This window comes from Crocodylus porosus, unplaced genomic scaffold (assembly GCF_001723895.1).
Source record: "Crocodylus porosus isolate Cpor-Errol unplaced genomic scaffold, CroPor_comp1, whole genome shotgun sequence".
Classification (NCBI taxonomy): Eukaryota; Metazoa; Chordata; order Crocodylia; family Crocodylidae; genus Crocodylus; species Crocodylus porosus.
In genome coordinates, this window is record NW_017728886.1 from 188477093 (window position 1) to 188492375 (window position 15283).

The window sequence follows — 15283 nt, forward strand, 5'->3', positions numbered from 1 at the left end:
TATATGCCCCCCATGTCTCCCCAGGGGTGTGCACAGTGGCAGGGAGCTGCAGCCCCCTCCCCACCATGCCCCGGATAAGCCTCCCATGGCTCTGTACCACAACTCGCCCCAGCCCTGGGGCCCCAGTTACCTTAGCACCTGCCCCCACCTGACACCCTCCCTCACTATGGGGGCCTTGATCTGCCCCCCAGCCTCTTTCCTTTCCTCCTGCCCCTCCCCCTCCACAGACTTACCAGCCTGTTGCTGCTCTACATGCAGTGTGCAGGCTGTGGCTACTTGTGTGCGTCTGTGGGTGCCCCTCCCGCCTTCCACCTGCTGCAGCCACCTGGAGCTCACACCCAGGCTGGCCTGTGGTCCCGTGCTGCCACCACTGTTCCACTGGGTGGCCTGGAGGCGGTGGAGCAGAGCTCAGGCACAGTCTCCAAAACTACATGCACAATTAAACGCATTAAAAAAATTAACACAAGAAACGGATTAACATGTTAATCACGCACATTAACTGCAATTGACAACCCTAGTGATTATCTGTGTAAATCAGCACAACTTACAGCCCAAGTGCTGCAACAATTTTAATTGTTCCAAAAGTAAAGGGAAATGCATTAGAAACAAAAAAATTTGCACCCAAGGAGGTACAAGCCTTGGGAGGGGAAGGGAGAAGAAGTCAAGCCTGGCTCTTCTCCCAGGAACTGATTCTTAGGACAGATCTCACCCTCCAAAAGAGCAAAGCATGCCATTTCTCTTGAGGTACTCTGTACCTCACAAGGTGGTTGCACTAAATTACTGAGGGCATTTATACACATACCTTTTTGTCCTGTGACATACTGGAAATCCAGCAGGATGGAGCAGATGCAAGTAATCAAGTCTGCTCTGCACACAAATTAATACGCACTGTGCTGCGAAAGTGGCGAAATGCACATCAGTGTAAAGAAAATGGTGGCGGTGACCTTTTGAACTAAAACACCTTTGTGACACAAGCATATGTACAAATGCCCTGAGATGGTACATACACTTTTAAAGAATGCTTAGATCAAGTACCTGAAATGTCTGAACTATGATGAAGATGTTGTCTACCCCAACAGCCAGCACCAAGAAAGGAATTACTTCAATAACAATCAGTGTCAGTGGGACTCCGAAGTAACTGAAGATACCCAGAGAACATGCTACTGAACTCAGTACAATCAGGATACCTGCAATGCCCAGAGAGATTTTTGAATCTACCTATCAAATAAAAACAAAACAAAAACCACACAATTTTAATTAAAAGCACACAGAAACACATTCCAAACAAAACATTTGGTAGTGTTTTCTTTTTAGGGGCATAATCTTGCTTTGAGGCAAATATTTGAAACTGAAGAGTGAAGCTGTGTCCAATTTGTCCAACAAATGCTGAACTATGGGTCTTGAGTTAGAAGTGTATAACAAGTAATTTTATGAGCTATAGAGATTTTATTAATAAGAAGGGATGGCCAGCAAGAGGAGAGAACCAGAGTTCCCAGTTTCTCCTCTTTTAAAAACAGCACATAACCCAAATACTTCTTTGCACCAAATTAAAAAAAAAGAAAAAAATAGAATACAAGGTAATACTGTTTACCTACCATTATAAAATAGATAATGAACACTAGGTCAAAGCTGACATCAGACTATTAAACAAAAATAAAGGAGTGGAAATATGAGCTTTTACAATACAGGCGACCCTCACCATTCGTGAATAAGGCATTGAGTTCATGAACGCAGTGCCCCTGGCAGCTGGGGTCAGCGGCATGGCTCCGGCAGCTCCAGTGGGAGTGCGGCAGCAGCAGCAAGTGCAGAGCTCCTGAGGAGCTCCTGGAAGTGTATAAAGTGTATTAAAAATGCAGGTTCAGCATTTGCGAATATCTGAAACCATGAATGCCAAACCTGTGAATAACAAGTGTTTCCTGTACCTTTTAAATGCTATAAGCTACTCACACACACAAATTATGATCACTTTCTTCAACATTACTAAACATACCAAAAATCTTCTGCAGCTTCTGATGTGTCCCAAAGCTATAGAAATGTACAGAAACATTACAGCGTAGCTAATCACAACGGTACTGATATCACTGTAACTTTCACGATTAATCTCATCTTCAATGCTCCGTTCAGCAGAAAACGAAATAGTTAAGTTTGGGTTCTGGTAATTTCTCACAAAATTAATAAACCTAAAAAAGGAAAAAAAAGTCTTATAAATACCAACAAGGAGGAAAAACCTCTCATCTTATTCAAAAAATCTATCCCCTGAAAGAGACACACAATAGTACAAAGCTGCTTGAAAGCTTCCAGGAAGTTAAAGTCTTTAACCCTAAAATGGGTCTTGATATATTCTTTTGCACTAGAGTACATGGCAGTCATGAACATAATTTCCTAAACATTTAATTAGTCCCACTCTCGCACCTCACCAGTAGCATGTAATGAATTGTGTTATGTAATAAGATGAAAATATGCCAAATGTGATCAAATGTCCCCAAACTTTGGGTTATTTCTTAACATTGGGCACCCCCCTTTCAAATCCAGTTTTTATATAGAGGTTCACACTAGCTTATGTAAACATATAATAGGCTGATTTAGCAAAATTTTAAATCAACATGTTTTCTACATACAGAACTATGCCAGTTTATCACCACCTCAGAACATGAATTTAAATAAGCCCTGTTCTTTCAAGCCTCAAAACGTGCTGCTCCGAACTGCTTCAGAAGCTAAATCCTTAGCTACTATTTACGGATATGTTCTTCTTCCACTACCACTCAGTTTTATTTTCCAGTGCCATAATCTGGATATAGATGATCAATTATTTCAGCAAAATGAATGTTTTCACAAGGACTCCTTAGTTGTTTGATAGCACTTGCTGATAAGACCACAACAATCCAACTCTTGGTTTGTGTTTACCCAGTAAGAATCTCTTTGGAAACCACAAGAACCAGAAAAACATGTTGAACTAAAAATGAAATTTTGTATTTTTATCATGCGCCATCACTCCTAAATCTATGTCACATTGCACAGAAGACTTCAAAGAGTAGATATGTACAATGCATGTTTAGAATGCTGTAGTTTGTGTGACATACAAGTTCACCAGGTGAAAGAGCTTATGCTAAATGCCAAGGTCTAGACTCAATTATAAGAAAACTTACTCCTTTTCCCAGGCCAGGGCTTTCATCAGTTTTTTTGTGTCATTGTAGTAATTGTTGACAGGAAAAGTAATAACAAGAGCTGTAGCATTATTATAGTTATCTCCTGTGGAAGAAGCAGGGCAGGTTGGAGAAAGAAACATTAAAAAAATTGCAAAAATCCAATACAGACTGAATGAGGGAGCACACCTATCAAATAGTTTTCTTGTCTCATTGATTTAAAGAAAGGTTAATCTCTAGTATCTCATTGATTCCAATCTAGTTATTTCACTTACAAGCAATCATTAGATGCCATGAGCACTCAAACACTATTGCAGACACTTGGTCACTGCAGCAGAATATGTACCCATTTAATTTTTTAACATTCATCATTTGCTAAGCACAGGGACCACACAGTATTGAAACAAAAGTGGAGTGCTGAAGTAATTTATCAAATCAGAAACATTCAATACATACAGATTAGTGCAACAGCTAAATCCCAACTCTGCTCCAAGTGACCAATTGGACCAAAGCCTGTGCATGTCCCTTCCCTAATATTGCTCACAACCCTTGACTATTTCCATTCCCTGCTCTAAAATATCACCAAACCCACAAAACCAGCCAGCTTTCACAGAACAGGCAAAACAAGCAGGCTATGTTCTGAATGTTTCCCCACGTCCAACAGCAAATGTATTTATTAATATGCCACAACTTTAACATAGTCTTTCTATAATATGGTTACAATCCTTGAAGGGCAGGTCTAAAATTAAGTCATTAGTGACAGGGGCGAGCAATTATTTTGGACGGAGGGCCATTTACTGAGTTTTGGCAAGCCATTGAGGGCCACATGACAGGAAGCCAGGCGCAGATCAATATTAATTTTCTAAATTTTTTAGGGGCCCCATATGGGCCAGATAGAATGGCCTGGTGAACTGCATCTGGCCCACCCTGCATTAGTCTCACATGCCTTATTCTTCTAAGCAAGCAATTTACCAGAACTCCCTAAAGTGAATTCAGGCAGCTCCATGAAGCATGGATACACTCAAAAAGACCACACGACTGTACCAGCCTTGAACTTACAAGCATTACAATTTTGTTGGGATTTGCCAGACCTACCATCATATCCTCCCAACACTAGCCATGGAAAAACAGGTCCACCAAATGTTCCCAAGCAGGGATCATGAAGCTGGCTTGTATCATTCAGAGATGCTGGTGCCCTGCAGAAATAGAGAAAAAAAAGTATCACTGTCAAGATATACATAGAGCAACCTGATGTTTGGGGGAGGGAAACAGCACAGCAGCATTGAGTACTACATTTACTTTACAGTAATACAGAATTGCTCCAGGGTCAATGAAAGTAAAAAAAGGTAGAAACAAAGGCTTTGCCAATATTAGGTTGGATGCCATGCCGGCATTTGTTCTAGGTGCTGGAACTTGCCTTCAAACCTGTAAGAGTACTCTGGCTTTATTAGGAGTGAAAGTCCCACTACACTGTTGGCAGATACAGAAATGCAAAGGAAAGATTTCATAGGCATTAGGGCTGGAAGGGACCTTGGGAGATCATTGGGTCCAGCCCCTTGCCCAATGGGCAGGAAGTCAGCTGGAGTCAGATCACCCCAACAAGATAAGCACCCAGATACAAATTCAAAAGTATACAACTGAATGGCATTTTATCAGTTGACTTACAAAAACATAGTTCAGAGACAGCTAATATCAGGTTATATATAGCATATTAAATGGATGCAAAAAGGTAGTTTTCAAGATACCATCAGGCTTTTTTTCTTTTAAAGATGAAACAGGTACTTAGCACTGCTTACCTGACACAGTACAAGAAGTGAGTGTGATAATCAGCATACACAAAGAACTCATCCCCAACGACATGGTCTAGAACAGAGTGACTGTTCTGAAAATAATTGAGCACACTCAGGATAGTGCAGTTCTTGTTGTAGGGAGCAAGAGGGGACAAGCAGATGTCCTTCAACATTGCAGTCTCATTGTCATAATATGCAGTTATATTTTCAATAGCATCTTGCAAATCTAGAACCTGAAACAAGCAAGACAATAAGCACAAGCAGTATTCATTTGGTTTTGTTAGAAGAGCACTCTTTCACAGGTAAGAACATGTTTCACAATGTATGCAGATATTTTTAGCAGCATTTGAAATGGCTATCACACTTTGAAATATCAGCACAAATCAAAAGAAAATTTAAAAAAAACAGTTTTGCTTTATAAGCACTAGAATACATAAAAAGGTTTAAAACATGTCAGACTGCTTCATACAGTTAATTTTTGCCTTTATTATAAGCATTGCATCCCCACTTCCCTCACAAGTACCAGCCTGGAAAATGTTTATTACCTGGTGCAAAATCTCTTTGATAAGTGGAGGCCCAAAAGTCTCATCAGCTCCTGATGGGTATGGCGAATAGATTTCTTGCTTGCTGTTTGGGGCTTGGATAATAAGTTGCTCAGTACGGAAGAAAGGCCCAAAGTGAGTATCAAAGTACTCTTTCTCTTTGCGAGCCTGGCTGCTTGGGGATGACCAGAGGTCTACAGGATTTGTAGTTAGCTTGATATATGCAAGGCCTGAACAGCACATGACTACAAAGACCAGGGAGAAGAGAATAACAGGCCGTGGATTTCGAACACAGAAAGCCCCCCACGATGTGAATGTGAGCCTCAAGCTGTTTTCAAACCACGCACCAAATCTTTCACCACAAGAAGCCTCGCCTGTAAAAACAGGATGCATGTGCAATAAACACTGGATACAACCTATCAAAAGTAACCACTTCGGTCAGCAACTTTTTGGAATCATTCAAACGTTTCCACGTAGATACACTTTAGATACTTTTCACTGAAATCAGTTTGTGGTTTAAGCAGAAGATCTCAAGCTGTTTGAACTCTGTCCCAGCTACAGCTATTTTCAACACTTAGAGAGACCATTGTGGCACAGTCAGATGAAATTGAAGACAATGTTCTAACAGTAATCCTATGTAAGTTTGGATATAATCTTGACTGGAACAATAGGAGATAATCTGTGCTTTAACATGTGGTAGCATGAGACAGCACAGTTAGAGAATGTTAAAAACATGGCGGGTCATAACAATTTTCTATAACCAAGCTATTCCAGTCACAATGCAAAACTAAGACATGTTCCTGAGGATGTCAAATATCTAAACACTGGAATGTTAAACTCATTATGCACCTGGGCTAACTGGAACTGTATTTAAAATATTACTCTCAAATGTCATTCAGAAACCAGTAACCATTTGGCTAAAAGATTTGGCAAGAAAAATTGCATTAATATGATCCAAGAAGGGCAGAAATGTTGGATTAGATGTTCTTGCTGCATTATGAAAATGTCTCATGTTCTACAAAGAAAAAAAGTGAAAAACATACAATCAATACTTACTTTGGATCCGAGACCTACCATTATCACGACGTGAATTAACAGAAAAGGCTATGTTGCTGTCGATTGGTGTGTATTCAGAGACAAAATGCCTTTTCCTGTAAAAAAAAAAAATCTTCTAAATATAGTTCTTTTGCAGACATCAAGACAATATTACTCTAGCACTGACCTACTGCAATAAATTCAGCAGGAAGATGCCAATTTGGATCCAAACTCTACAAGAGCCTACACCTTTGGTCTGTCATGATTCTGACATGAAACCATTTCTAACTTTTATCCCTCTGAAGAATACGTCTTTAGTGTCAGGCCCTACAGCCTCATTCCCCTCCTAACATCAAGTCCTAGCACTATATTAAGTTCGGAGTTTGAGTTTTTGAAGGGGTGCTTCCCACCCCCCCTTGGTGAGCAAAAGGTTTGTATTTTTTTTCTTCCCAGAGCCATTTTCATGTTTTAAAGTTGGGGAAGAAGGCAGATTTTAAGTCACTTGCTGACTGAAACAAAATCTGGGAATTTTCAAACCCAAATGTAAGTGGTATTTTTCCTCTCAAAAGATTTGTAAATTAAAAGTCTCTAATCATACTAAGGGGTTTTTTTCTGGAAACTTCTCACTATTCCTGCAGCACAGTGGTTAGATGCAGGGGAAAATACTTTTTCATTCTGCATCATTTAACCCTGAAAATCTAGAAGATGTGGCAAAGAGAAACTCCAAAAGTTGATCTAAGCAGTGATGGGACAAACATAAGATTTCAGGAAAATCCAAAAAAAACCTATGACTCAGGGCAGGATTCCACATATAACCTTAATTACAGAATTTGTTGTAGTTGTAAAACTCTAAATATAGAAACATAACAGAATGAGACAAATGTGTAGCTGTAACAATAAATATTCTGTGACAGTCATGAGATTGTTTTGTCCCTGATGACTTTTTAAAAAAATACTGAAAACAAAAGTTGAACGGAGAGCAGTCATAGCCTATTGTGCGAGAACGCTTGGTAAGCAAGCTTCTACACTAGGGAATTGTATAATAGCAATTTACACCAGTACAATCAAACCATTGTAATTTACAAGGGGGGCAATGTGGGCATGCTAGACCTTCTCAGCAGTGTAAAACTGTACAGTGTATTCAGAAACAGCACCCTCCATAAACCTCTGCTTTGGAGGAATAACAATACACAGCAAAGGATTTGGTGCCCCAAAAAGTATGTCAGCTAAAGTCTTGGCAGATACCCACAGAATAAAAGCAGTGATCTGCAAGTAACATTCGTCACCATCACCACAACCACACGCAGAGTTAACAGGCTAGCAGGGGCTGCATCACTTGTTACCTGCTCAGTGTTAGACAAGGCCTCAGAGCTCCCATTCACCTAAGCTCCGATTATACTAAGGCTGTGGCTACCAGTTCATGTTCAGGTTACACTAAGATGACTGCTGAGGGAGGATTAAGTAGGTTTTGCTGACAACCTGAGGGCAGGCAACTTGTTTCATATAGTAAACAACTCTCTCTCTCTCCATATGTTCCTGCAGCAAATTATTTTGTAATGCATCATAGCAAACCACTTCCTGTTCTTTGAACATGTGATGGAGTGGGCAGCTGTGGTCTGTGACGGGTTTACTGATGTTCACATCTGTTACGTCTTTCTTGGGGTAGAGGTGGGAGTAGGAAGGAAGGAAGAGCTGTGTTTCATTACAGTTACAGCTGGTGAGATGCTTCAGAGGCTGCTTTGTTAGTATTGTGTCAAAGTGATTTAGATTTTCATGAAATCTAAAGGTTTTTTCTTCTTTGAAACTGGCTTTAAAAGTAAAGGTGGCTCCTACTTGTCTTGCACAGATTATGTAACAAGATAAGCACCTTCTGAAGGGCTGGTAGCAAGGCAGATAATGGTGATGTATAAATAGTATTTGCAGGGTTGTTACTATTTATATTTTTGCAATTACAAAACTATGGGCTCCTCCCAACTGTCCCTTTACATCTTGGTTGGTTTCTCCTGTGTAGTGCCTGAAGTGATTTTAGGGAATAAAGAGAGGTTTTGGGCCTTGTGGATCTATTCAGAGAAGACCTAAATAGTAGTTTTAAACTTACATTCTAAGAAATTTTTTAGATGTTTCAACCTCTTCATTAAACTTCAGTCTAAGTTGGGTTTACATATGGAGGTTCAGTTTTCCCTTTGTTTCTACTGTAGAAGTAATTGGCTTACTTGACTAGAAAAAACAGACAAAGACTAGACGTGCTGATACTGCTTAATTCAAATGTTCTGAGACAGGTGCAAGCTGCTCTACTCTTCGAGCTGAAGAATTTTCCACAACTCCCCTCTCCCACAGCATTTACAACAGCAGAGGAATTTCAAATCAAATAGTTCCTCGTCCTGTTTCCCAACCATTACATGTTTCTCTTGGTCCTGTCTCAACATGTCTTCCTCCTTAGTTCTTGTTCTCCTGTTAATTTGTTAGGCAGAGATTTGCTTTGTAAACTCGGCTGTACTATCTATTGTTTCTCCAAGGTGTATTTTTTATCTCTTTCTCTGTCTTTAGTATAAATACGCTTGTAAACTTAGAGAGTCTGAGAAATCCTTTGAAACAGACAAGGGTGATTCCCCTTGCTGTATGGAATTCTCCGTGATCACAGTATAGCTCTAAATAAAGAAAAGCTGGCTCTGTCAGTTCTGATTCAACCACAATGCGAAGTTTGATTTCTTCCACACTACACTACACTACATAAACATTAAAATCCATAAGGTCTTTACATTTTTTTTGTGAAGATATTGGTTAGAAGTGAAACACTGAAAGAAGAAGTGGGAATCTTTTTGTTTGACAGAAATAAAAATGTGCATTATTTGGGTTGTTAGCTCACCTTTTGTTTTGAGCACCTATGAATGAAGGATGGTACCAAGGCCCTGATACCGCCTCTCACTAATATATTCAGCAGTTATCTAAGGTATGTCTTCCACAGGGATAAAGTAGGGATAGGAGTAAAAAAAAAATCAATCAGGAAAACTAAAGAAGATTGCATAGCCTATTTTCAGCTTCTGCTGCAAGTGCTGTGGAATTCTAACAACCCCTGCAAAGTTTCTAATGTTCTCCATATAAAACTTTGCTGCCATCCTAACAGAATAGGAAGAGCGGCCTTCAAGAAAACCTAGTATTTTAGCATCCTGTTAGCATACCCCTAACAAAACAGGAGCAACAGCCAGGGTACTAATTCCCTCTCTCATTACATTAATTTTGTGCATTCCATTTAGACATAAAAAAAAAAAAAAAAAAAAAAAAAAAAAAGGAAGAACTGCTTTAAGGGGAAAAAAAGTCAATTCAGAAGCTCTCACAAAAAATACATATAACTTCAAGACCACAAGTCAAGAAATTAAAAGAGTTCAAGGGTTTTATAATAAAATTAAACTTGTAAAATAGTGTATCAAGATGCACTCAATATTGTATGCAATGCAGTTTTCTTAATTACTGAGAGTTTTTACTGTTATATTTCCATCGTAGTATGTTAGGTTATTTTTAAACGCATTATAAAGAATATTAGTGGACACTAATACGCTATTCTTATATACTAGAAAAAGAAGACAGCACTACTACAAGTAACAGATAATGTGTTTCAACTGGAAGATTCTAAGAGGCAAGCAAATTATGCAGTCCTCTGGTTCATAAACGGAGAAGATACTAATAGTCATGTAATGTTAGCTTCTTGAGTTCTGCACCAACAAAAAAAAAAAATATGCATATTTGGTATATTCAGCAACACTGAGTATTTTGAACCATGTACTTACTTACCTGTAACACCAAACTCCAAAAATGACCGCAAAAAACACAAGTAAAAATCCCATGTAGGAAATCCACATGATGACATACACAGCATCCAAACCAAACAAAAGCCAAGGTGCAGGAGGTAAAGGGGGTTTGGGCTTTGGACCACAAACAAGAGAACAGTCTTGACAGCTGCATGGGCTCGTGTCATCATCTGCAGATTCATTACAGCCTTTGGTAGCATTGTTCATAGGAATCTTTTTTTGGATAGGAATATCTAGAAAAATTAGCACCAAAAAAAAAAAAACAAAACAAATCACCACACATGTGAAATCCTCATTCATTATAGTGTCTATTTTTTTAAAAGATGCAGCACAGGAATTCTCAAGCATTCAAAATTCAGGAGTCAGACTCCACAAAAACCATATAGCTATTAAGTTCATGAATCTTATGCTATGGCTTGGATACTTTATATTTATCTTTTTCATTTGGGGGCCTTTAAAATGCATGTTGCTCATGCTTCCATGGTCCACACCATGCCCATGAGAGGAGAACTGGTTTTTTTTTTTTTTTTTAAATGAAAGTTGTGATGTTCATATTCATATAACTGCAGGATAAAAGCAGCTGAATCTGTAAGAGAAGCATCCAGGGTTCTGAAACATGCAACATAACTACAATGGCAACAGAAATGATCATAAAGCAAAGCATTAAAAAGAAAAGAAAAAGTTGTTTTTAAACAAAGTTAATCACTCACTTTAGATGCATCATTTTGCAGCAAATCAATTCAAGGTTGGGCATATTCATATATATTAAAAACAACAGTAGGAGGAGGGGTTACTCACATCAGTGTATGAGCCAACACACGTAAGGTTTGCTTACACCAGGTAAACAACTGAGGTTAGGTCTACCTTTGCTAAAAAAAATTATTGGCTAACCTCAAATGATGGGTGCAACAAACCCCCAGATACACAGGCTATTAAAAAAATATCAACAGCTTTTCTTAATGTTTATCTTGTAAGCAGTTTACCCTTTACTACTGAATAAAGACAGTACCATTGGATGACAAAAGCAGTTAACTGGAACAAAGAAAAAGTCAAAACTTCTTGCTGTGCTGTTTCAGTGTAGCATTGCTGTGAAAGGCTGTATTAAACACAATCACCAAGAACCCAAGACATTTAAGAAGTCCCTCTTTCTCTTGTTCAAAACCACAAATGCACAATTTATGCCACCGCATTATCCTGCTATAATGATTTTACATTTCCTACTAACTATATTACCGCAATAGTGGAAAAACAAACACTCATGTTACACATACTTCAATATAACCACAATTCTGTTTCTTACCTGAAAAAATAGGAATGATATTAAAAGGAGTCTGTCCGTTATCCTTACTAAACATATACTGAATCCAATTGGTAGCATTGCAGTCTTTAGCATCCTTCCCACATAGCAACCCCAAAGCCTTGACATTACTTGATGGAGCTTCCACATCTTTGCAAGCATTATACATGGCTAGAAAAAAAAGAGGTACAAGAGACAAGTAAAGCAAAATAAGTACACTTACATAATTTGTTTCCAGAATTCAGAATGCTAAATCAGAGTCAAGGCTTACTGCATGCACTTGGACTTGACAGCAGCTGCCTACAGTTTTCAAAAGGAGATGCAGATTTGAATTTAAGAGTGGAGAGGAATTGATTTTATTCAAGTATATAATATTCCTTTTTGCTCAGTGTCAGTTTCTGAAGCTTCGCACCCCTTGAGGAGCTCGAAGAAAACTGCAGTGGAAGGAGTTGGATGATTTTAGAGATGGAGAGGGAAAAACATATGAGCAATGGTAGCAAAATACCCCTTCCTCCCACCCCATCAGGTACAGCTTTTTTTTTTTAATCATTCAACTATTCACTTCCTCAATAAATTCTTCTATACCAAATAGAATGGACTACAGCCACTGGCAGACATGAACAAAAAAAAAAACAAAGCAACCTCTCCCCGCAAAACACAGCACTTTACTGGAAGAGGAATTGCATTAGCTTGACCTGGTTCACCCAACGTCTGTATAGATTATGTGTTTCAGTGGGACTTTTCCGAACTTTTATCTAATAGCTGATTTTGGGTAAATGAGATCAAACTAATGCAATGCCTCTTCTGGGCATATGCTACACTTAGTGCAGGGGAATGCCAAGCTGAAAGTAAAGTGATGTTTTGTTCTGATTTTTTTTCTTTTCATGTCTGTAAGCAGCCTACCTGAATTGCCAAGTTTAACGCACTTAATTTCAAGTGTGTCAGGGAAATTACTAAATTATGTATGGTTTCACTTTCAGTCATAGATAAATGGTATTTTTCTTAAATGGACTAAAAACAATGGACAATTTTAGATTAAAAACTGGAATTAGGTTAACTCTACAACAGTCATAGCATGACAGAACATCCAAAGATAATGGACTATCAACTTCGATATTTACCTGACAGCACTATCTAATTGTGATTAAGAATGACAGTACTGTGTAGCAAAGGCCATATTTCTTACTGTTGGTTTGTACAGACTAGCACAATGGAACCCAAGCCACAATAGGGCATTTAATTTGCATATAAATGCATATATTAATGCAGCACCTCCTCAGTAAAACCAGAAGTCAGTGCTTTGATACCAGAATTCTGCCTTTATTTGCCAAGATACAGGGACTTCATCATCATCATATACTGAAGATCTTCCACATTCCAAGAAAGAGAAACTACAAGCAAATGTCAAGTGATCCAAGAATCATTCCCCTGCCTCTTCCAGTTCCTCTCTTAAAAGGTTTTCAGTCACCAAGATAGTCATATTTATCCGAAAACTCAGATAAGTATGAAAAGTCTTCATTGTTATGCTCACTATTATACTACAATTAGCTCAGTAACTGACAAGGCTTGCTTACCATTAGCAAAATGCTCTCCAATATAATATTGCAGCTCTGTGATACTTGTTTTGTTCTTTGACGTAACTGGATCATAGTAAGGTTCAGTTTGTGTAACATTCAAAAAATCAGACTGATTTGGACTGCATGTCAACTCACAGAAGAGGCTAATTAAATTATGAAAGCATGATGGGCATCTGAAAAAAAGGAGAAAGCCAGTTAACATTGGACTAGATTCATATATGTAGTCATATGCAAAATAAAAAACTGATTTACTAAAAAGAAAAACTTTTTCCATGAGAGATGCATGTCTGAAAGTTTGAGCACAGAGCTCAAATACAAATAATCTTGCAAACTCTTTCTAAGTATCTAGATTGCATCTACTACTTACATACTAATCCTAGTCCCAACATAATTGTCATGTCTCCTGCTTGTAACTGAGATGGTAGAAAGGAGCAGGGAATAACATTTGGAAGAAAGTTCTTTTAGCACCACCAAAAAAGGGTTGGAGCTGTTAAGGTGAGGTTTAATCATTATCTAATTGATGCCTGTAATTTGACCCAGAAAAGTTCACTTGGACTCCACCTTCAGACAAAATGTACAGTGGGCAGCATAAAGAAGCTGAGTTTTGGTAGTTAAGTGGTAGGTGGAAAAAATGAGCCTAGAATGCTCTTTTAAGCTGAGAACAGATGTGACAAAAAAGCCCACACAGAGCCTGATGGGTGATGAAAAGAACTAGTGTGCAAAAACAACTTGCCTTCCACCTATTTCATGAAGTTTATTTCCCAACAAATCTCCCCACCACCACACCAATTTCACTATTTCCTTTATATCAGCTCATAAGCTGAAAAGCAGTTAATAAAAAACACACTCTATTAATGTAATAAAGCACTAATCCTTTTCAAGCCATTTGTAAGCATACCTGGAAAGAAACTGCAGAGGCAGCTGCAAGTTGTTTTTCAAAGTCTGAAGCTGCTGAACATCGCAACAAATGCTAACATTACCAAAGTATAAACCTGGACAGAGCTCCTTTAAAAAAAAAAAAAAGGGGTGGGGGAGAGGAGGGGAGGGAAGAAAGGAGGTTAATTACATTGATGGGACAGAAAACAGGATTTAAAAGAGGCATCTCAAATTACATTCTATTGAAATATGCTAGCAAACACTACTAATGCCATTTCTTTAGTAAACAATGCATAAAATTAATATCTTAAAAAGTTTGCCATGATGTTGACCTTACTTTGATACAATCTTTTATAAAACTGGGGAAAAGAAAGCGATCATCTCTTTCCTGCAAACATCTCTTTTGAAAGCCTCTTATTGAGTTACTAGAGCCTACATATAGGAAGATAATAGCATTCAAAAAGGCAGGGTTATACCAATTAAAATGATTCATTTTGGAAGCTTGTGATCAAAGTAAACTAATGAAAGTACTGATTATTTTAAAAAAAAACCATAAAAAAAACAAAAAACCACCCCCAAAAACAAGCTATACTCACAAACCCTGGAGTTTATAAGGATCTGTCCAGTATTCAGAAAATATATGATACACAAAGGAATTTTGCCTAAACTATTTTAACCAACCAGGAACCAAGTGTTAATTTGTTAGAGAACCCCACAAGTTTTAACTCAGAGACAATGTGTGTGTTTCTATGTGCACACATAACCATATAGCTTTGGCATCGTTTTCTGAAACATGAGCAGCAACTTGATGTTTTTGAACTCAAAAGTCCACAGTCTTGCAGGATGTAATAATTTGGGAATCTGTTTCTTCACGCCAGGGACTCTGTGTCCAGACTGCAAATTCCATTCTGAATGGGGGATCTGTTTGCCCTCAGACTGAGCCAAAACCTGGAGGAGGCCATGAGACATTCTTGCACTAGGCATAAGGCTAATAATGGAGGATTGGTAAACTTTCATCTAAGATTACATCATCTGAATGCACCATCCAATAACTGGTTACTATCTGGTGCAAACCAGAAGACTAAGAACAGGCAACTGGTTTGATCAGCTGAAGGGTTTTTGCCACACCTCATTTTCACATGCAGCTTGACTGGTAATTACCTGAAGTGGGGCAATGAACATACAGGTTTGTAAGAACCCAGGATGAGTGATTTGAG

At 38.4% G+C, this 15283-nt stretch overlaps 1 protein-coding gene across 1 annotated transcript in view; it reads right to left on the reverse strand.

The window, feature by feature from the left end:
- The window catches only part of NPC1 (NPC intracellular cholesterol transporter 1), a 38828-nt gene that overhangs the window by 12262 nt on the left and 11283 nt on the right, over nucleotides 1-15283 (reverse strand). The window contains exons 3-13 of the mRNA XM_019547011.1: nucleotides 14089-14195; nucleotides 13188-13363; nucleotides 11617-11784; nucleotides 10300-10549; nucleotides 6550-6626; nucleotides 5479-5849; nucleotides 4940-5166; nucleotides 4239-4339; nucleotides 3147-3249; nucleotides 1991-2180; nucleotides 1036-1218 (exon numbers count right to left, since the gene is read on the reverse strand). Of these exons, the coding sequence (XP_019402556.1) occupies nucleotides 1036-1218; nucleotides 1991-2180; nucleotides 3147-3249; nucleotides 4239-4339; nucleotides 4940-5166; nucleotides 5479-5849; nucleotides 6550-6626; nucleotides 10300-10549; nucleotides 11617-11784; nucleotides 13188-13363; nucleotides 14089-14195 (1953 nt within the window). The remainder of the gene's footprint in view (nucleotides 1-1035; nucleotides 1219-1990; nucleotides 2181-3146; nucleotides 3250-4238; nucleotides 4340-4939; nucleotides 5167-5478; nucleotides 5850-6549; nucleotides 6627-10299; nucleotides 10550-11616; nucleotides 11785-13187; nucleotides 13364-14088; nucleotides 14196-15283) is intronic.